We start from the raw sequence: 21499 nt of genomic DNA on the forward strand, positions 1-21499 counted from the left end.
AGCAGTTCTCAAACCTGGGTCCCCATGTTGGACTACAACTCCCATCATACCTAGCCACAATGGCTGAAGATCAAAGTTTGAGAACAAATGCTGAAAGAAATGTAGCCAACTGCGTTCCAATAGAAAGGCTCTGGAGTGACAATCAGAAACCCCAAATCAGTGACAATCAGAAACTTTGGAGCTGCATTCCAGAGTTCTGGAGCGACAATCAGAAAGACACTGTGTGGCTTCCAAAAGCAAGGCCTCTTCATGTGATCTTTAAACTGCAAGGTTCATATCAGGGATTATTAACTTTTTTGCACCTACAGACTCTCCATATATTACCCATGGATCCTTACCCTATTTATATAATATTTTTAAAATATTTAATGTAGTATTATTTTTGTTTACACAGTCAGACAGGTGTTATTGACTGGTTTGCTTTATCCAGACATCAAGTCCTTCCCAAGGACCTGGGATGGCTGAATTTTATTATCAATGTTATATGTTGCTGTTATATGTTATAGATATCATTGCAGAATATAGGCTGTTCCCAGTAAAGTTGCTTTTTGTAATTGGCTGATGGTGATTTCTGTGGCCCCTATGGTGTTGAGGTGCTCTTCAAGGAGTTTTGGAATTGCACCCAGGGCGCCAATTACCACTGGGATTATTTTGGTCTTCCTCTGCCACAGCCTTTCAGTTTAAATTTGTAGATCTTTATGTATTACAATTTTTTCTATTTCTTTTTCTTCTATTATTATTATTATTATTATTATTATTATTATTATTATTATTATTATATAATTTGTTAAAATATTTATATATTTTCATAAGACTGAAGAAGGGTCTGCTGAAGACCTGAGAGACTTCAGCAAGATTCCAGATTTGGAGCATTTTCATATGCCTTGCTGGGAACAGCAGAGCCTGTTATGCCTTGCTTTTGGTTTCTAATATCAACAGTGAAGGTATAATTGCAAAGTGAGAAAAATAAAAGATTTACTGAATTTTATTACATATGACGTTTTGGGGGAGCTATTATTAATTATATACTTAATTTCCCACAGACTACCTGGATCTTAAGTATATAATTAACGGTAGCTCCCTCAAAACATAATACTTTTACCTTTACTTTTTACCTGGATCTACCCCATGGACCGGGGGGAGGGGGTCCATGGACCCTGGTTAAGAACTCCTGGTTTATAATGAAGCAGGTGCTTCCTTATACCCCGACATACCCAAGAATCAGACCATTTAGGCTTTTACAGATCAAGCCTAATTCCTACAGTTGGGCGCAGAAACCTACTGGTAGCCAGCACTGGCGTAATACTGTATGATCTTGCTATGATCTTGCTGAGTAGCAAAGTGATAGCTTTCATTTCCAAACAGTCTTCATAAGCAGCCCCACATAGACTTCACTGCAATGTACACAGTGGGTGTCTGTGCCACTGTTATGTGGAAATAATCTGTAATATGCTATGAGGAGGAAAGGTATCATCCACTCAACTCCTCCCCAGAATAAAAGAGAGCCCCCATAGGGACCCTAAACCCGAAGGTCAGCCCCACAACTGCAAGCTTATGAGAAGGGAGAGATTTGAACATCAAATGTGCGTGGTCTACAGACCTCTGGAATCCCCCTAGGACATCCCTGACATGTTCATCAATCTCCATCCCCTGTATGGCTCTTTTTGAAATGTATTTGTTCCCTTAAGCACCACCATTCCCTTTTTTTTTATTTTTTCCTTCTTTATTGCAATGAGATTTACAACAGTGCATAACCATAATCTAGGATAGTAATAATATATGTGAGGAAAGGAAAGAAAAATCCCTTAAATGTAACTTTAGCACAAGAAGGTTCACCCTACACAGGGGGACAGACACCTTCTTCTAAGGTGTCCTTTAGAAACACATATATATCTTAAGTTTCAAAGCATAAACCCCCATTGCCTTCCCATTGGAAGTGTCACAGGACAAGCATTAACAAGCCAAGCCAAGCAAAGCTCCCCTTTTCAACTTTTAAATATAACTTTCAAAACCTGAAGAGTAGAAGAGGGCAGTTATTCTGAGGACTCATCCTGGAAGCTGCTAGATCTTTCCCATCTGCACTCCAGCTTTGTTCTAAAAAAACCCCTCTTGCCTGGACAAGGTGACTATAGAGGGCAACCCTTCTTCCATGGCCCTTGGGTGTCTTTTACATGTTATCCCGCTTTCCCCTTCCGACCTTAAGTATGTATGGTGATGTATGTGTGTGAATGGTAAAAAGTTCCAACCAGTTAGGTAGCATTAAGACTTAATAGCTTAAAGACTTTATAGACTTAATAGCTTTAAGTCTATTTTTCAACAGAATGATTGGAAAGGATTTCCCTTTATGTTGGAGAGGGCAGTCAACTCCTCCCCAGAATAAAAAAGAGCCCCCATAGAGACCCTCAACCCGAAGGTTAACCCCACAACTGCAAGCTTATGAGATGGGAGATTTGAACATCAAATGTGCCTGGTCCACAGACCTCCCTTTGTTGGGGTACAACATCCTGATGGAGTCAATCTTCTTTTTCTTCTCAAGTTTGCTGGAGCTTTGTCTCTCACAAGTTATCCCACTTCCCTCTTTGCCCCCACCCCGACCAACTCTAAGCCATTTTCCACACCGGAACTTGACTATACTTGCCTTTCTCCCTCCTTTGCTACTACTGTCCACCCAATCTTCTTCTGTCATCTGAACTCTTTTGGATCTATCCTGTCCTTCCCTCTTCTCCTTTTCTAAAGTTGTTATGGCCCCTTTCCCCATCCTGTTCCTGTCATGGTTCATTTATCTGTGTACTGAATCCCCTCTGCTATATAATCTACCCCTCACTGCTTCTCTTCACCACTTTCCATCATACAGTAAACAGTTACAGAAGCACCATATAGTCAGTTACACAAACAAATGCAATCTAGCCAAGGTTAAGTATTAGCGCCCAAACACGTTTCATCTTGCGTGTTCTATGTCACATGGAAATGCTCTGAGTCTTCATAAGATCCAATGACTCCAGCCTCTTTTGTTCCACTCTCATGGATTGGAAGTGGTTAAAAAACTTGAAGCAGAGAATAAGTGTAAATGAGTAGTTATCACAGTTGAGGGAAGCAAGCAGTGGAGCCCTTCAAAAGTGTGTATTGGGACCAGTACTATTTAATGTAGCCATAAATGTAAGGTGACAGGAAGCAATGAGGAGCTAAAATTATGAATTACATCAAATTATTCAGATTGGTGAAAACATCAAGCAGACTTTAAAGAGTACCAATTTGATGAATGGACATAAAATGACAGATGTTGTAAGTGTACATTGATACACAGTTGGGAATGGAATTGGTTATTCCTATCCAGGAAGGAGCAGTATAAAAATATGTTAGTTAGTTAGTTAGTTAAGACTTCATTCATAGTTAGTGATAACCTGGTAGAGAGCTCAATTAAACATCAAGTCAGTGTGTAGCAGCTGTGAAAAAAGCCAGTTACAGATTAGGTTTTATTGGGACAGGGTTGAGCAATAACATCAGTATAATAATGTTGTTTAGGATACTGTGTACAGTTCTACACAGCTGCCATAGTTCAAAAGGGATATTGTAAAGCTGGAAAATGCATAGAATAATGGTCAAGATGCACCTTTCCTACAAAGAAGGCTATTGACTGGTAGCTAAATGGAGCATCCATGTTCAGAAGAAATATGCATCTGAATGCTCTTTGTGTTGGAGATAAGCAGCTAAGTAATATTTGAAATTTGAGCCCAGGGCACCCAGATCCGTAAGGGTTTGTAGACAGACTACTTATAGCAGAATCTTTCAGGAGCTAACTCACTATTATTTATTAATTATTAATTATTATTATTATTATTACATTTCTATCCCGCTCTTCCTCCAAGGAGCCCAGAGCAGTGTACTACATACTTAAGTTTTACTTTCACAACAACACTGTGAAGTAGTGTAGGCTGAGAGAGAAGTGACTGGCCCAGAGTCACCCAGCTAGTATCATGGCTGAATGGGGATTTGAACTCGGGTCTCCCCGATGTCAGGGTCTCGACCAGACTTGGCTGCACGCTGTCGACATATAGTGACGAATGTTGTTTTTCAGCAGGGAGTAGCCGACTGATGACGTGATATATAGTGCAAGCCACGAGAGCTCCCAGCTGGCAGGGATTTAAGGCTTATCAGCCCTCTGCAATAGGCGTTTGCTTTTCCCGAGAGTCTCTAATTGATCCCTGCGTCTCGTGACACGCCACTGTTGGGGGGTTGGCGGGGGTTGGTTACATAGCTCTTCTTCAGATTGGTCTTTCACGATTTCTGCTGCCTCAGGTTGTTGTGCCTGCTCAGAGTCATTATCCACAGCTGTTTCATGAATACTGACAGCCGGGCTCTGCCCCTCAGACACTCCTGCATCGCCTGGAAAGTTGACAGCTTCCCCTTCCTCCTCGCTGTCGGAGATTGAGGGCGTGACACCCGGTCCAGCACTCTAACCACTATACCACGCTGGCTCTTAACAGGGTCTCAGGTGCAACAGCTTGTAAGTGATAAGCATGGAGATTAATTTAAGGTTAAACTTATAGCAATAGCACTTACATTTATATACCGCTCTATAGCCGGAGCTCTCTAAGCGGTTTACAATGATTTAGCATATTGCCCCCAACATTCTGGGTACTCATTTTACCGACCTCGGAAGGATGGAAGGCTGAGTCAACCTTGAGCCCCTGGTCAGGATTGAACTTGTAACTTTCTGGTTACAGGGCGGCAGTTTTACCACTGCGCCACCAGGGGCTCTTATCTACTTTATTTAGAAGTACATGATGATAGGAAAGACCTATACATAGCTGCTGGCTACATTGTGGTCAGAGAGAGACCTGTAGAATCATGGTGCTCAGAGAGAGAGCTAGAAGCATTCTGGGAAGAAGGAAGTCACTTCCAGGAAGTTCCCGAGTACATTCTATCAATTGAGGGGTCATAGAGGCAGAGATAAACAGGAAAGAGAAGGAGACCCTAAATATCTATCTCTACTCCTAATGCCCCTAGTGGTCATTAGGGTTCTCGGTGCAAAACTTTGATGCCATCTCCAACAATGTGCTGGGGAGCAAACCACAGAAGCAGGGCTGTCCTTAGGGTGCGGCAACTGCTGAGATCGCCTCGCGCTGGGACAGGCCCCTCTGTGCTTGGCAGCCTGTGCTTACGCTGTTGCTGCTGCTCCTGCTCCTCTACAGAAGCAGCAACTCGTAACTATTCCAGCTGGTGTTCCCCACGCTGCTTCGCCTCCATCCCACTCAACAGCCCCAGGCAAGCAGCAGGGGTGGATCCATGGAGAGAAGTTGCAAGGTTTCAGTTGTACTCCCTGTGGATTTGTATCCAGATTGGCAGTTTCTCAGCAGGAGCAGTATCAGTGTGTGTAGTCCTGCGCCCGCCCCCCATTAAAATATTTTTTTTAGCTACCAAGTTATCAAAATGGCTTAAATAGGAAATTGTTCTTTCTCAACATGTTTCTACTTTTTTATTTGCTTTGTGCTTGCAACAGTTGCTCATATATAAACAACCTGCATATTGTCTTTTTCTGCTGTCCTATTTGGTGACTTTTCCTTCTGTGGTGTAGACACATTATACACTGTAGTGTAGAGACATACACTATGGTTACATATGCTTTTTGCTTAAATGAAATGAGGTTCATAGAAGAGATTATACTGGGCTGCTTGTTACTGTGGTAGGTATAAAAATGCTATTTGAATTTGCTTCTGAGTTTACATGTTTAGGATTGGAGTGCATGTGGCTAAAAATCAACATAACTCTGTATGTTCTAGACATATCCTGTTCTTCTTTCAAAGAGTTCAGGGTAGTAAAATGAAGCCAGAGAGCTCTTGGAACCCCTAGTTTAGAATTTTTCACCATCATTTACACTGTCATTTAATAATTGGAGAGGAGAGCTGGTCTTGTGGTAGCAAGCATGACTTGTACCCATAGCTAAGCAGGGTCTGCCCTGGTTGCAGATGAATGGGAGACTTGATGTGTGAGCACTGCAAGATATTCCCCTCAGGGGATGAAGCCGCTCTGGGAAGAGCAGAAGGTTTCAAGTTCCCTCCCTGGCTTCTCCAAGATAGCCGCTGCCAGTCTGTGAAGACAATACTGAGCTAGATAAACCAATGGTCTGACTCAGTATATGGCAGGTTCCTATGTTCCTAAGAGTGAGGGTATGGAGCTGCTCTGGGAAGAGCAGAAGGTTTCAAGTTCTCTCCCTGGCTTCTCCAAGATAGGACAAGATTTTTTTATTGAACCAACAAACTACCAAAGCATACAGTATGTTTCCAAAGCACAATTATATACAAAGTGGTTGTTTGTACATGATATATCTACAAAGATTTACACACAAGATAGGGCTGAGAGAGATTCCTGCCTGCAGCCTTGGAGAAGTCACTGCGAGTCTGTGAAGACAATACTGAGCTAGATAGACCAATGGTCTGACTCAGTATATGGCAGCTGCCTATGTTCCTAAGAGTAGAAACTGCCTGCCACTTCTTTCACTGATTCACACATACATTCAGAAGAGGTGAAAAAATGGCAGATGAAATAATTTCACACTTTCTATTGAGCCTCTGCTGTAAGGCACTTGCCTTTGAAGGTGATACAGCTAAATGCAGAATGGCTTGGAACATACTAAAAAGAACACTGAACGGCAGTCTAAAAATCATAGAGGGGATTTGTGGAAAGAGCTTCCAGGACAGAAAGCATGATTTGCAGTAGTTTTGCATCTTGTCACCTCTTGTTTTAGAAATCAAGCTTTCTCTTTTGTTCAGATCAGTCACATCCAGTCCGAAAAGGACAATAGTAACCACCCTCTCTCATGTAGACAGTAGCTTCAGGGGTCAAGGAACACAACTCAGACCAACGCAGACGTGAGGCTGTGTATACCTAGAAAGTCCCTCAGAGTTCAATGGAATTTACTGTGTATACTGGATTGCCCAAGTGACATTTTGGCAATTGTTTGAAACTTATATTAGGAGAGGCATTTTTTGATTTGTAATTTTATTTTTAATTATGCTTACAGAGAAAATGGTAGCTGGAGCAGAAGTGCTAGACAAATGGAGAAAGCTTAGCTGGAGATATTCGACTGCTGATTTGGGGAAACATCAGTTCCCCTTGTACAGAATATAGGTAGGTCTGCTGTCTGCAATAGTTGAGAGAGTGGCCAATATTAAATCAATCAATTTTTATTAGACATAAACCAGCAGTACAATCAATGACAATTACAATACATATTATAATATTCAGTTTGTACCATAACGAAGGTTAGTTAACAGTGTTCCCTCTAATTTTATAATAACTGAGCAGAAAGTGCTTAGTCCTGGGTGGCAGCATCAAAGCAGTGTGCGGACATAACTCTCTCTCTCACTCACACACACCATTTTAAGAAGTATTGTGCCCTGAAAAGTGTGGCACACAAAAAAATTTCACCTTTTTTTTTTTTGCCGGGGAGGGGGAGCTGCCAGCAGGGAAGTCGCTGCTGCCTCCCATCCTCTTCCTTCCCTCTTCTCTTGGCTGCTCCATCCAGCCAGAACTGGAGGAGGCGGCCCAGGAGGGGAGGGGCGACCTGGACGGGGAGAAAGGGAAGGTGTGGCAATGCTTCCCAGCTGGGGAGGGGGAAAAACGGGGTGCCGGACAGTTGGGCAACAGTGGCGAGCACAGCAGAGACTGCACATCCACCAGAAACTGCTGCACGAGGGCTTGGAAGTTGGTGCGCACGCGTGTGCACCTTAGAGGGAACAGTGATTAGCAAACTAGATTAAACTCCTACGTACAAACTATTACTACAGGTTTAATAAGAATGCATCCAATGTTATCAGGTGGCCAGTGTTTTGCACAGGGGAATACTGGTGTTAGGGACCTGCTAGAGCTGCTGAGTAGTGTGAAAGGCAGACCCAATGGTGCTGTATGATTGAACAGTTGCACAACAACTTAAAACAGCATCCACACAGTTGCGTAGCACTACTTCCATTATTTTAACTTCTGCAGCTGCCCTGTTACACAACACCATCAGAGCTGCCTTCCATATTGTGCAGCAGCCCCAGTGGGTCCCTCATGCCAATGTTCTGTTGTGTGGCATGTTGGCCACTCGGTCATCTGCAAAAGGGCAGAGCATTTCTGTCCCATACAATAGGGCTAACAGGCTGCATGGAATGTCAGCCACAGGGTTTACTGATTGACATAAAATCTTTAAGAATCTTTATTATTCACGTTTACTGATAAAATACGTAATAGAATTATGCTAGATATCCTCCAATCAATTTGCAGAATTATCAATTCAACCAAGAGTTATCTATTACATCTGAATCCCACTCTTCCACCAAGGATCTCATGAAATCAGCCCATTTTATCCTCACAACAGCCCTGTAAGAGACTAGCCAGTCACCCAGTGAGTTACATGCTGAAGCAGGGATTTAAATTCAAGTTTCCCCAGATCAAATCCAAAACTCTTAACCACTATGCTGGCTCCCCAGTCATACACCTGTACACATTCATTCATATAAAAAGACCCCCTCTCTACAAAGCATGGTTTTCCAGTACATCTTCAACATATTAGTTTTGTTTTGAAACCCTTTCCAGTTTTTCCCAGTAGCTGCGGCTTAATTGTTCAAATGCCCGCACAACATTCCAGTCTTCACTGCCACAAACATCACGCAAAGAAACACTGGAAAATAGAAAGAGAAACAGTAGATATTATCAAATGTTGTATGAAATTTAGGATACTGGAGCTGTAATCCTGCAGAAGAATAGTTATGGGACATTGCTTTAGTGTAGCTGTTGGTTTCCCCCACCCTGTGCTATAAATATAGTGCTGGGTCAACAACCTTTTGAGTTGAACTGCAGGACTTTGACCCCAAGTACATCGCTTGGAAGACAATACGTGAAGTAAATATCCAACTAAATATGATTAGGATTTGATGACTATGTCGTTTCCAGATATTAGCAAATGCAGTGAGAATGCAGTGAAATGCACTTTAAAGTATTATTGAGAACCATTCAATATCTGAAACCTTAGGTACTCATGCTGAACTGGTACTTTTGTTTCTCAGCATGTAAGGCTAAACAGCACTTTTACTAATATATGTAATCACATATATATGATTACATATCTGTGCATTTTCAATGGCAGCACACGCACTATTGGGGCAAAAGTAGGTCCAGCAATGACTCAGCTGCACCATGTCTAATCAGTGGGCTGGTTCGGATGACACCCTGGCCTTTGAAACACATGAGGGAGGAGCATGTGTGCATGGCTACCCTCTACCCCATTTTGCCATCATGCTACTGACTAATCGTGTGCAGGGAGAAGCTTGTCTGAACTTACTCTCAGCACATGGTTTTAATATTACTTTATTGTGGAATTAATGACAGTGCATTGAAGGTTGGTTCGGACAAACTACCTCCACATGCAATTAGGCAATAGTGGAATGGTGGGAGGGAGAGACGCACATTCACACCCCTTCCTCATGTGTTTAGATGGGCCTGAATTTCATCCAGACCAGTCCAGTGATTGGACATTGTACAACTGAGCCATGCTGGACCTACCCTTACCCAGAAGCACAGCACACATCCCCTTACACAGCATGACTATGCTGTGACACTGATTATTCCTCCACAGGATATAAAAGTTACAACTTGAATTTGGGATCTTTGTTTATGCAAGAACTTCCCTGTGCCAGCAGAGTTTTCAGTGAGAAAAACCAAGAGCATGATAAAAAACTAAATATATGTGTACTGTTTAAAAAATGTTTAGCCTTTTCTATAAAATATGCCTAAGCTAAATAATTATCATGTCCTTTCTGTCATACTTTTTGAGTTAAAGTTTTTCTATCAATGTATCTGAAACAATATTCAGTTTGATGTTTGTCTTTTTGTTAATGAGATTTGCAATAAGATGTTCCCCATACTTGCTCTGTGCAGTTTCAGGAAGACACTGGAGATAGTTCTTTTCCAAAATGTGGAATTGTGATGACACTCCTGTATATTCTTGAGAAGTGATGGGTTTTATCTAACTCTGGATTGCCAGATTTATCTTATTTGACATCAGTTTTTCTGAACACATCCTGCTTTTCTGTCAGCAAACACAGAATGGATTTTGTTCTTCAAGAATAATCCACATAATCTAGATTATTTGTAACTCTAACTATTGCACCCTAATTTACTACAAATTGCATCAATGATGACTCAAATACTAGTTGGCCTGCTATTATATTTCTGTTATGCCTAAATTTGTGTTCAATTTCCTGAATAAAACCTACTTTTAAGTTTCTGGTTTGTCCTGGGTAACGTTTTCTTTCTGAACCACAAGCCATGACTTAATAATATTTGATAATGCAGAGGAGTGAGCAGTCAGTTGGGAAGATATTAGAATAAATAAGCAGAATAAATAAGAAATCTGTTCACAGACCTTCTTTAGCTAAGTTCCTGGCTATCTGAGGATTCACAGAAATACCCACCTGTTAGGTCCATAAAGAAAAGGAGCTAACAGAGTTGGGCTTCAGTGTGAAAACTGCTTAGCCTTATGAGTGTTAAAAGTCACTCCAGGACCAAGAACAATCTCTTGACATGTGATAAAGAATCTTACACCTGATATTGTGTTACTGCAGCAATATAGTGGATCAGGACATATAGTATGTTAAAATGTTCTAAGATGCCAAGAAGCATGGGGGACAAGTCTGTCAATGGCTACTAGTCTTGATGGCTACAGACTACCTCCAGGTTCAGAGGCAAGATGCATCTGAATACCAGCTGCAGAGGAACAAGAAAGGAGAGGAGATGCACCTTTATCTGCTTGTGGACTTCCCAGAGGCATCTGGTGAGCAACAGTATGGTTCGGCCTGATCCAGCATAGCTCTTCTTATGTTCTTAAGAAAGACTTCTTTTTAGGCAAATGTGCTATTATAGTATGCATACCTGATTGTTTTAACAGTAAAGGCAAAGTCCCTCAGCAAACGATAAGCTTCTCCTTCATGTAGCCTAATAAGAAAAAAAGGAATGGAAAATGTTTAACGCATTTCTGTATTATTCACACACGCTTTTTTAATTTGACCTTGGATGATCAGTAACTTCATTCAAAATTACTTGAAAATATGAGATTTTGGCATTTGGTATAATACAGTCTCACTGGCAATAAAATTTTCAGATGAGTGAAAATACTGTAATGAGACCATTGTGACTGACACCCTTCTTGTTTTCAGGAACAACATGTGTATACTGGATTACTTGGAATCTTGGGCACCTTCATTAAGAGCAGCCATAGTAAAAGGGAGAACCATATCTAATTTGCTGAAATGAGGCTAATTTGCTTTTAAAAGTTTAATGGCTTACAAAAGGCTCACTTCATTCTTTGGATATTCACATTTGAGAAGGGAACATAGTTCACCGGTGGGGGATATTCTGTATGCATAAGGTCTCTGGTTCAATCTCTGACATCTTCATTTAAAAGGACCTCAGGTAGCACACCTGAGAAGCACCACTGCCTAAAACCTTGTAGAGATGCCTCTGGTCAGAGCTGGCATAAACTGGGCTAGGTGGACCAATAATCTAACTTTACAAAGTCACTTTATACACTTGTTTACTGAAACAAATCCAAAAGGAAATTGCCTACCCATTATCTTGAGACAGAGCTGCCAAAGAACCATGTTTGTAGAAGTCAAGCACATATGCATTAAGTGGCATTCCTCTTCCTTGTTTATCACATTTCTTCAAATAAAGGATGGGAATGTTTGCAGCAGGAATACCTAGCGCATGCAGCATAACCTGCAGAAACAATATATTATGAATTTCCCATTCACACTTTTCAATACAAATGAAAAATGTTTTAACCTCTCTAAACATCTAGTTTTTGGCCTGGATTGAAAACAACAGTTGTAATGTGTCAAGTTCACAACACTACTGCAGGAAAATCCACTCACACTATGTTTCTATGAGCATTTGCACATCCACACTGCTATCTGTAACCTGGTAACCTTCTACTAGCAGTTACACTTTACAATCATAAGGCACAAAATGAAAGAATGGGCCAATATCGTATTTTCTGAATGATGTGTGAATGCTACCACAGGCGTGTCATTAGAAATACTTACATGGTTATATTTGTAAACATACTTATTTATATTTCCAGATTGCTGAACAAGTGCAGAAATAAAGTTTAATAATTAGTATATTGGGTTTTTTTAAATTTCTAACCACTCCAGTCAAAGCAAAACTTTCAAGTGTATGTCTTATTTTAGTGTAGTACATTCTAATTTTGCTTTACATAAATAATTAGGCAGTCTAAGATTTCCTTTTTAAAAAACCTGAATATTCACAAAAAACTTTGTTTAGATTTTCCTCATTTGTAAAGTGGTACATATAATGTTTTCATACTGTGAACTGCACTGATTCCATTGAAAATATAAATAAGCAACAACAATAGTGATTAGCCTTTTATCCATCCAACCCCTTCCCCATCCCAGCCCATCTGAAAGAGGAAAAGAAAGAAGGCAGAACAATGAGCCAGAAACTGTAAAGAAATAAACACAAGAAGCTGTGAGGGAAATAATAAAGAGGGAGACAGGTGTCAACAGCAGGTAACACATCAGGTAACATATTGAGGTAACATATGGAGTCACTACTCCAAAATATATACTTCATATGAGAAGGTTTTGCAAGTTATAGGAATATGACATCTCCCAATAGCAGGTACACAACAGTGCATCACAATATTTGCAATGCATCACTTCCTCTTCATATAGTTTATCACAGTGGTCTTGATAGCCCTGTGCATGCTAGTAAAATCAGAATTCCAATGTCGGAATTCCCTGCCCCCACCACCAGACGGTAGTAGACCACAGGGCAAGTGCCTGGGTGGTATCTTGGTGGTGGTGGCCTTTAATTCACTGTCTAGCACTGGCACAGGGGTTAGTGGACACAGTGGGCAGAGAGTGCAGAACTGCTCCCTGGGAAGGCCACATGCTGCTGGGAAAACATACAGGCTTCTGGGGATTGGAGTCCCACACTGCCTGCCCATCCCAAACTCCAGATCATCTCTGTGCTGTCCAGCCACCCCTGCGCCAGTGCTGAGCAGCGAATTAAAGGGCCCACCACCACCAGGACACTACCCAGGACACTTGCCCCATGGTCTAATGCCTCCTGGTGGTAGGGGCAGGGAATCCTGACACTGGAATACCGATTTTACCAACATGTACAGGCCCAATCTTCGATGTATCAAAAGCACATTATAAAACTTCCCCACTTACGTTATTGACAGTCCCTGCGTGCAACAAGTCAAGATCTGAATTTCCTGAAAGGCATACAAAAGGAGAAAGTGCTATCCTTTCCTGGTCACAGCTCATTATGTGAGATGCCAGTGAAGAATCAGGTTGTTCTTTACTTGAAAAATCTAACAAAAGCATTGCAAAACGTGAGATATTACAATCTGACAATACAGAAATAATCACACACACCCCCCTCTGCATTGCTCTGTACTAAGGCATGTCCTTTCTTTCCTTTTCTTTAGGCTGCAATTGTAAACATGCTTATTAGAGCAAATCCATCTTCTGAGTAAGACTGTCCGATATCTTTTTCCCACAAGAGGAGAAAAGCAGCATGGGGAAGGTGGTTTTGAATGGGCAAACAGTTGGCAGGGAAAGGGTTCAGTAGCAATTCCCCCCCTGCCCCCCCCCCCCCGGATTCCTGCTCATTATTCCAATGGGATGAGGATGACTTCCTTGATGGGGAGTAAGTCACAGGAAAAAGAATCTTATAACTATGCACAACATATAGTTTGGCATTTGGGTAGGCTATTATGTGATGTGCAACCCCTCCTTAGATCAGGGAAAAATAAATACTGCCTGTTTACCAAGTTTTGAAATGGGAAGTTGATATCTTTCTGTCGTGTTAGCCAGCCAGGAAAAAGTTTGTAGAAATTGTCCAAAGTTTTCTTCTATTTTGTGGTTGTACACAGCTAAAGCAGCAGCAAAATCTTCAGGGAGATCTTCAAGGAACACCTGAAGGCAAAATAATATTTGATCTGGAGACAGTTACATTCTACACTGGATTTTAATCAGATTTTTTAGGAACAAAAAACAAAACAGAATGCAAAAACTGGCTGATGTACTATTTGTATATAGTTACTGGGAAGACAACAGGACCTTCACAGCTCCTGGGGACCCCCCCCCCCCACAATCCTCTTTGGTCTGTCCCAGGTGGTGTGGTTGCCAGGCCAAGCATGATGGTGCTTAATTTTCAGGGAAGGGGGGCCTCCAAAGGCCTTTAGGTCCAGGCTCCAAAAACAGAGTACACCTCTGTTTTCATCTCACCTTTGATTTGGAAAAATTCTGTTTAGATTTAACAACAGCAGCAGGCATATATTTTCTTCCAAAAAGATGTGCCAATACTAACACAAGCTTTTCCATCACATCCTTAGAAAAGACCTTTGATCCTGTTTAAAAAACAATTTTCACATATTCAGTGCACAGAATATTCATTCTTAAATTATGTGTTATAATGAGCAAAAAAATGTTTATAAATGGATGTTGACATTACTAAAGGTAATGTCCATACTTTTATATGGACTTAGTTTTGCAAGGAAATTTTACAAGTCTGACCCTTTTTGTGTCTTTTCATACAGTTTCTTTGGGCAACAAGGTTTCCAAGGCAACTCTGCCATGCTGGATAAGGTCGTGTATTGTCTTCGCTTACTTGGCCCTTAACCTATCCCCTCTGGGTGGCATTACGGCTCACTCCACCAGGAGCGCAGCCACATCTGCAGCCTTCACTGCACACGCTTTGGGAAAGTACAGGAAACAGTTTCTCTACTGTTTATTGCTTCATATAGAAGATGAGTCACGGAAATTTAAAATCAAATCAACCCTGCGAAATACTTTTTTAAAAATGCATTGTAAACCTTAGCGTGCTGCTATGGGAAGGTGGGGTAGTAGCAGGAAATAGAATAGCAGGTCAGTTTCTGAATTTGAAATGTTTTTAAGTGCAAACCTTTCAGTTGCTTCAGTTTACCATGGTCATCCTCCCTTCCCTTGTAACACTTTCTGATCAAATTCTGGTTCCTCTAGTCTTTCAAAATCAACACTTTATGCAGAGCATGCTTTTAAATTCTTCTTTCATTCTTAATCTAGGACATTGCATTGCAAATGTTTTAGTCAGAAATTGTATGGAAAACAAGCCTGTACAACCTGTGACCCACCAACCTGAATACAGTCCATTTATTGTGGCTTGAAAGAAGCATAAACCTGAAGTTGCAGGCAGATAGAAAAAACAGGTTGAGACCCTAGGCTGACATTGTTCATGGCTGCTGGACTGTATTCAGTTCGGTGGGTCACAAGTTGTGTAAGCCTTGAATTTAATCTGGACAGCCACTGTGATGTGAAAACAAAGATAAATGGCTTGGAACAGACTGTAGAAATACTTTCCTTCCACTGCATATGTTGGTTTTCTTTCTCTCTCTTCTGTTGCTTACTATTTCCATATCTACTCTGCCTCCACTGTTTCCTCTAAGGAGTGCGCTTGTGTGCACGGTCACACATTTTCTGATGTCTGCTCAGTTAATTTTAGATCCCATTCAGATTGCATCAGGAAGGCCCCACTCGGAATGCATATGCATGCACACTACCTTGATACTGCCACTCAGAACAAAATTCATTCTGCACACAGGTGAAAAAAATTAGAGAGAACACTGTCTGCCTCCCTCCCTCCCTTAGTAATGTTGTAAATCTACTCATTGCTGCTTAATGTACTACTTCACCCTGTCATAAACTACTAAAACTCCATTTGGACAAGGCTTGCTTGTAAAAGAAAAAAATGCTGACATGTTTGCATAATGTAACTTATACTTAGGCCTCAGTAAACAAGAAGGAACTGTAGGAAAGAAGCAAAATCTGGCCATTGAGTCCTGGCTGGGTGATGATGTTCTAGTTAGATTGGGCTTGAAACTGGTCTTCCTTCTTCAGTCCCGACTCTAGTGATGTTGGGACAGGTTCACTTTTAACCTGGTACATGGTCTTATGGTACATGTAACGTGTAACCTGTTACATGTTATGGTATGTGTAACGTGTAAATGTTTGTGATCTTTTATAGCTAGATGGTAAGTAATCGTCCACCAAATCTCTCTCTTTGTTCAGACATTATCTTGTACCTGCATTCAGATGTCTGTAACATATACCTGGTTTTTGTGTGAATGTCTGAACCTGTGTTAATTTTAAAAGTGAACCTGGGTACAGGCCCCCTGAAAGCAGGATACAGATAGGGAGTGATCCTTGACTTGATCTCAGTGTATTCACACCACTAGGATATGCGCCTGTGTAGGAGACCAATTGGGAAGATTCTACAAGCTTTGTGCCTATAATTTAGTGTGAGAGGGTGGGAAGGTTAATTAGATAATTCCTCCTCCCTAAACCCAGGGATCATTAGGAAGGGGGCTGAAAATAAAAATGATAATATTATAATGCCATTATAGAAATTATGGTGAGGCCACGTCTGGAGTACTGCATACAGTCACTCTGTCTTAAGGAGGACATTTTACAACTGGAAAAGGTGCAAAAGAGGACAACCAAGATGATCCAGGGGCCTTGAGCACCTTCCTTATGATGCAAGGCTACAGCATCTGTGGCTTTTTAGGTTGGAAAATAGTGACTACAGGGAGACCTGATAGAAATGTGTAAAATTATTCATGGAGTAGAGTGAGTGGGCAGAGAGAAATTTTTCTCCCTTTCTCACAACACTAGAACCAGGAGTCATCCCATGAAACTGAAGGTCAGGAAATTTAGGACCAACACAAGGAAGTACTTTTCCACACTTCCTGTGAAAAATCTATGAAATTCTCTGCCATGCGATGTGGTGATGGCTACTAGCATGGATGACTTTTAAAAAGGGCTTAGACAAATTCATGGAGAAGAGGCTTATCAATGAGCTACTGGTCTGGTGGCTGCCTCCAGCGTCAGAGGCAAGATCCTTCTGAATACCAGTTACTGGGAGCAACAGCAGGAGAGAGGGCATGCCCTCACCTCTTGCCTTTGGGCTTCTCAGAGACATAGGTGGGCCACTGTGGAAAATAGAATGCTAGACTAGATAGGCCTTGGGCCTGATCCAGCAGAGCTTTCTCATGATGTCAGCCAATGCATCTTTATACACTAGGGCAGGTGGGGAAGACAGAGTTGTGCATCTCTGTTACTTTTGGCTTTATTGTAAGCGTGTATAATTCTTTGTGAAATATGTATAATTCCTTGTATAATCCTAGGCATTATATATAATCAAATGAGCAATTTCCTTAGCTAACACCACAACTAACAATCTCAAATTTACCTGTATGGCTTGGGTGGCACAGCTTGTAGAACAAGCCTTTGACAAGGAAGTTGGCAAAAACAAAATTGGAAGGTTCATGACAATGTAATCGGGTCACAAGTTCAGAAACTCCCACAGCATTACCTTCTCGATCCACATATCTCTGAAAAATTAAGACACTGAAGGTAGTTAAGTGGCTTTCCTACTCTATCTCTTGGGCCAGGCTACAATATCACAAATTGCTAGCAACACTAAGTACTGATTAGGCTGGGACACTGATTTGTCTAAAGGTTCATAGCTGAAAATAATTTGAAACTGGATCCCCAGTGTCCAAATCCAGGCAGCAAGCTATCCAATGCATTGTCATATACCCCATATTTACCTGAATAGAAGACGACTCTGAATTTAAGACAAACCTCTTTAAAAATACAGTTTAAATACAGGCGTAACCTGTATTTACTCAAAAGGAAGAGGACTCTGAATTTCAGATGACGCTCCAATTTCAAACATCAAACTTGGGAAAAACCTAGTCTTGAATTCAGGCATATCTATCTAATTACTGTATCTAACATAATTAGGGATAACAAACCGAGGCTGAATCCAGATAAGACGGAGGTACTTATTGTGTGGGGTCAGAACTCAGGAGACAATTTTGATCTGCCAGTTCTGGATGGGGTCACACTCCCCCAGAAGAAACAGGTATGCAGTTTGGGGGTGCTTCTGTATCCGAACCTCTCCCTGGTGTCCCAGGTTGAGGCGGTGGCCAGAGGTGCTTTCTCTCGGCTTCAGCTGATATGCCAGCAGCATCCATTTCTGGAGATGAACGACCTCAAAACAGTGGTACATCTGCAGGTAACCTCTTGGCCTAGGTTACTGCATTGTTCTCTATGTGGGGCTGCCTTTGTAGATAGTCCAGAAACTGCAGTTGGTCCAGAATGCGGCAGCCAGATTGGTCTCTGGGTCATCTAGGAGAGACCATATTACTTCTGTGTTAGAAGAACTACACTGGCTGCCAATACATTTCTGGGCAAAATACAAGATGCTGGTTATCACCTATAAAACCCTAAACAGCTTAGGCCCTGAGTGTTTAAGAGAATATCTTCTTCACTATGAGCCCCATCGTCTGTTAAGATCATCTGGAGTGGTTTGTCCACAGTTGCCGCCAACTCATCTAGCGGCTACTCGGGGGCCTTCTCCATTGCTGCCCCTGGACTTTGGTATATGCTCTCTGTTGAAATAAGAACCTCCCCATTTCTGGCAACTTCTAAAAAGGCACTTAAGACATTTATTCACCCAGACTTTTAATTAGATGTATAGTTTTAATATTGTTAATGTTGGGTTTTAAATGATTTTAATGTTAATGATTTAATTGTTTAATTAGTTTAATATTTAAATGATTTTTATTGTCAACTGCCCAGAGATGCAAGTTTTGGTTGGTACAAAAATATGTTATTTCTGTACTGGTCTTGGGGTAGCAAGTATGACTTGTCCCCATAGCTAAGCAGGGTCTGCCCTGGCTGCATATGAATGGGAGACTTGATGTGTGAGCACTGCAAGATCTTCCACTCAGGGGATGAAGCCGCTCTGGGAAGAGCAGAAGGTTTCAAGATCCCTCCCTGGCTTCTCCAAGATAGGGCTGAGAGAGGCCTGCAACCTTGGAGAAGCCGCTGCCAGTCTGTGAAGACAATACTGAGCTAGATAGACCAATGGTCTGACTCAGTATATGGCAGTTTCCTATGTTTCCTATATTCTAGTTCCAGGATCTGTATAAGCTTTCAGAACCTTGCTGAATGTTGCTGGCACAGATAAGAAAATACTTATCTCATGGCCTGGGGAAAAGGAGGAGCTTTTCTCATTGCTGCTATCTACTAATTGGGGAGGGATGTGGGAGGAACATATTGATGTCCTCCAATCACAGCCATGTTAAAATCCATAGTACCTCCATTTTTTTTTTAATACAAGCAGCCTCACTTCTGCCCCAGGGGGAGAAAAAAGACTCACAAAGCACCAGAATAGTTGAGAAGCAGAATGCTGAAAAGTCAGCTTTGAAAAATACAGGAAAAGTGGGGTGGGGGAAGAGAGGAAGTTGGCCTGCCCAAGCCCCTAACAGCTTATAGTTAATATCCTGGAGGGAGGAGATTAAGTTTGTGGGGGTGAGGTGCCATACTGCTAAATAGCGCCTCTCCCTATACCAGACAGGGATGCTTTAGGAGGAAAGAAATGAAAAGGGACTTTTCGCTTTCTCCCTTTCCATAGCCACCACCACACTCCTCCCTGTAAATATCAATTCAACGCTCACCTCTGGGAAGTGGCAGCCCGAGACCTGATCTTCTAGTAGTATATGGCACAGCAGGGGGAGGTCTCAAGAGACTAGAAACAAAAACATATATTCTTTTTCCCTTACCCTACTTTTCAAACTCCCTGTCAAGACTTTTATTCCAAACTAATTTGAGTACTTCGAGATTGGGGATATACTGCTACATTTTATTGTGGGTCTAACTTGCATAATAGTTAAGTTAGTGTTGTTCTAACTTCCCTCATGTTGGGTTACTGTTCAGCAACATTGGTTATAACACCATTATTAATGTTGGGATTTGTGGAGCCTGGTGCTGCCATAGAGCACAAATCAGGCACCATATCACTAATATTGGTAATGCCTTCTCCCCCTCACACTCCAGCATCAAGAAATAGCCTTTACACAAATCAGAAGCATTTGGGAAGCAAGCGATATAGAAGTAATTGGAAGGGAAGAAGGCCTTACATAGTACCAAATATCCATGTTCCCCTACTGCCTATGTATGTTTGCACTAGCACATCAATATGGCAATGGAAATTTGAGTGGATTTCTAGAGACAATTGGGGAGGGAGCTGTGTAATACTACCCAATACATTCTATAATCAACCTAAAACCCTTTACAAATTTTATTTATTTACTGCCCATCTCAGAACAGCTCAGGGTGATTCACATCCAAAAATTCAAACCATTAAAATTTAACATAAAATAAATGCAGTTGATATTAACATAAAACACATTTTAAAAACCATTTAAAACCAATCAAATATTGTTAAAAGCCAGGCTGCAAACATGGCTCTCTCTTGAAAGCTTCTGAAGATGGTAAGCCTCTTATCCCCACAGGGAGTGTGTTCCATAGCCTAGAGGCTACAACTGAGGAAGCCTCATACCAGATTGCTTCTCCTGAAGATTTTAATGAGCAAGGAAAGATGTTCTCTCAGGTAACTTGGGCCTAAGCCATTCACGGATTTGAAAGTGATAACCAGCAGTTTATATTTTGCCCAGAAACATACTGGCAGCCACTGCAACTGTGTAAGAACAGGCATTATATGGTCTCTTCGAGTTAGCCCAGAGACTAATCTGATGGTCACATTTTGGACTACCTGGTTTCCGAACTACAAAGGCACCCCTAAATAGAGAGCATTGTAGTAGTTTAGCCTAGAGGTTATCAGCTGATGCACTACTGTTTTAAGGTAATTCTCCTTTAAGGAATGGGAGAGCTGTTGTATCAGCCTAAGCTGGTAAAAAAGCACTCCTGCCCGTAGCCTTAACCCGAGACACCAGGGTGAGACCAGGATCCAGCAGCACTCCCAAACTATGTACCTATTCTTTCTGTGGGAGTATCCAGAACATGAGACTCTATCCTATGTTCCAGATTATCTTTATTTATTTATTTAAACAAACATTTTTATACTGCCCAAAACTTACATCTCTGGGCGGTTTACAACAGAATAAAAACAAAGTAAAACATTCGTTAAGACAAAAATGGGAAAGAAAAAAAACCAAAACACATTACAACAATTTAAAATAATATTTTAAAACAGCATTAAAACCATTAAAACAACATTAATTAAAAGCCTGGGTGAAGAGATGTGTTTTTAAAGACTTTTTAAAAGCTGTCAGAGATGGGGAGGCTCTTATTTCACTATGGACCACATTTCAAAGCCTTGGGGCAGCAGTGGAGAAGGCCCGTCCCTGAGTGGCCACCAGACGAGCCAGTGGCAGCTGCAGACGGACCTCTCCAGCAGATCTCAATGGGCGGTGGGGTTCAGAAGGCATTCTCTTAAATACTCAGGGCCCAGACTGTTTAGGGCTTTATAGGTTATAACCACCACCTTGTATTCTGCCTGGAAACATATCGGCAGCCAGTGTAGCTCCTTCAATACATGAGTTATATGGTCTCTCCGAGATGACCCAGAGACCAGCCTG

The 21499-nt window shown here is 41.5% G+C and overlaps 1 protein-coding gene across 6 annotated transcripts in view; it reads right to left on the reverse strand.

The window, feature by feature from the left end:
• Positions 1-7168: 7168 nt before the first annotated feature.
• The window catches only part of LOC128328403 (probable ATP-dependent RNA helicase DDX60), a 112616-nt gene continuing 98285 nt past the window's right edge, over positions 7169-21499 (reverse strand). For all 6 annotated transcript variants that reach the window (XM_053258368.1, XM_053258364.1, XM_053258365.1 and 3 more), the window contains 7 exons: positions 17299-17440; positions 14301-14422; positions 13841-13988; positions 13239-13381; positions 11606-11757; positions 10912-10974; positions 7169-8662 (listed from right to left, as the gene is read on the reverse strand). In XM_053258368.1, coding sequence (XP_053114343.1) covers positions 8551-8662; positions 10912-10974; positions 11606-11757; positions 13239-13381; positions 13841-13988; positions 14301-14422; positions 17299-17440 — 882 coding nt within the window. In that variant the 3' untranslated portion in view covers positions 7169-8550. The remainder of the gene's footprint in view (positions 8663-10911; positions 10975-11605; positions 11758-13238; positions 13382-13840; positions 13989-14300; positions 14423-17298; positions 17441-21499) is intronic.

This window comes from Hemicordylus capensis, chromosome 5 (assembly GCF_027244095.1).
Source record: "Hemicordylus capensis ecotype Gifberg chromosome 5, rHemCap1.1.pri, whole genome shotgun sequence".
Classification (NCBI taxonomy): Eukaryota; Metazoa; Chordata; class Lepidosauria; order Squamata; family Cordylidae; genus Hemicordylus; species Hemicordylus capensis.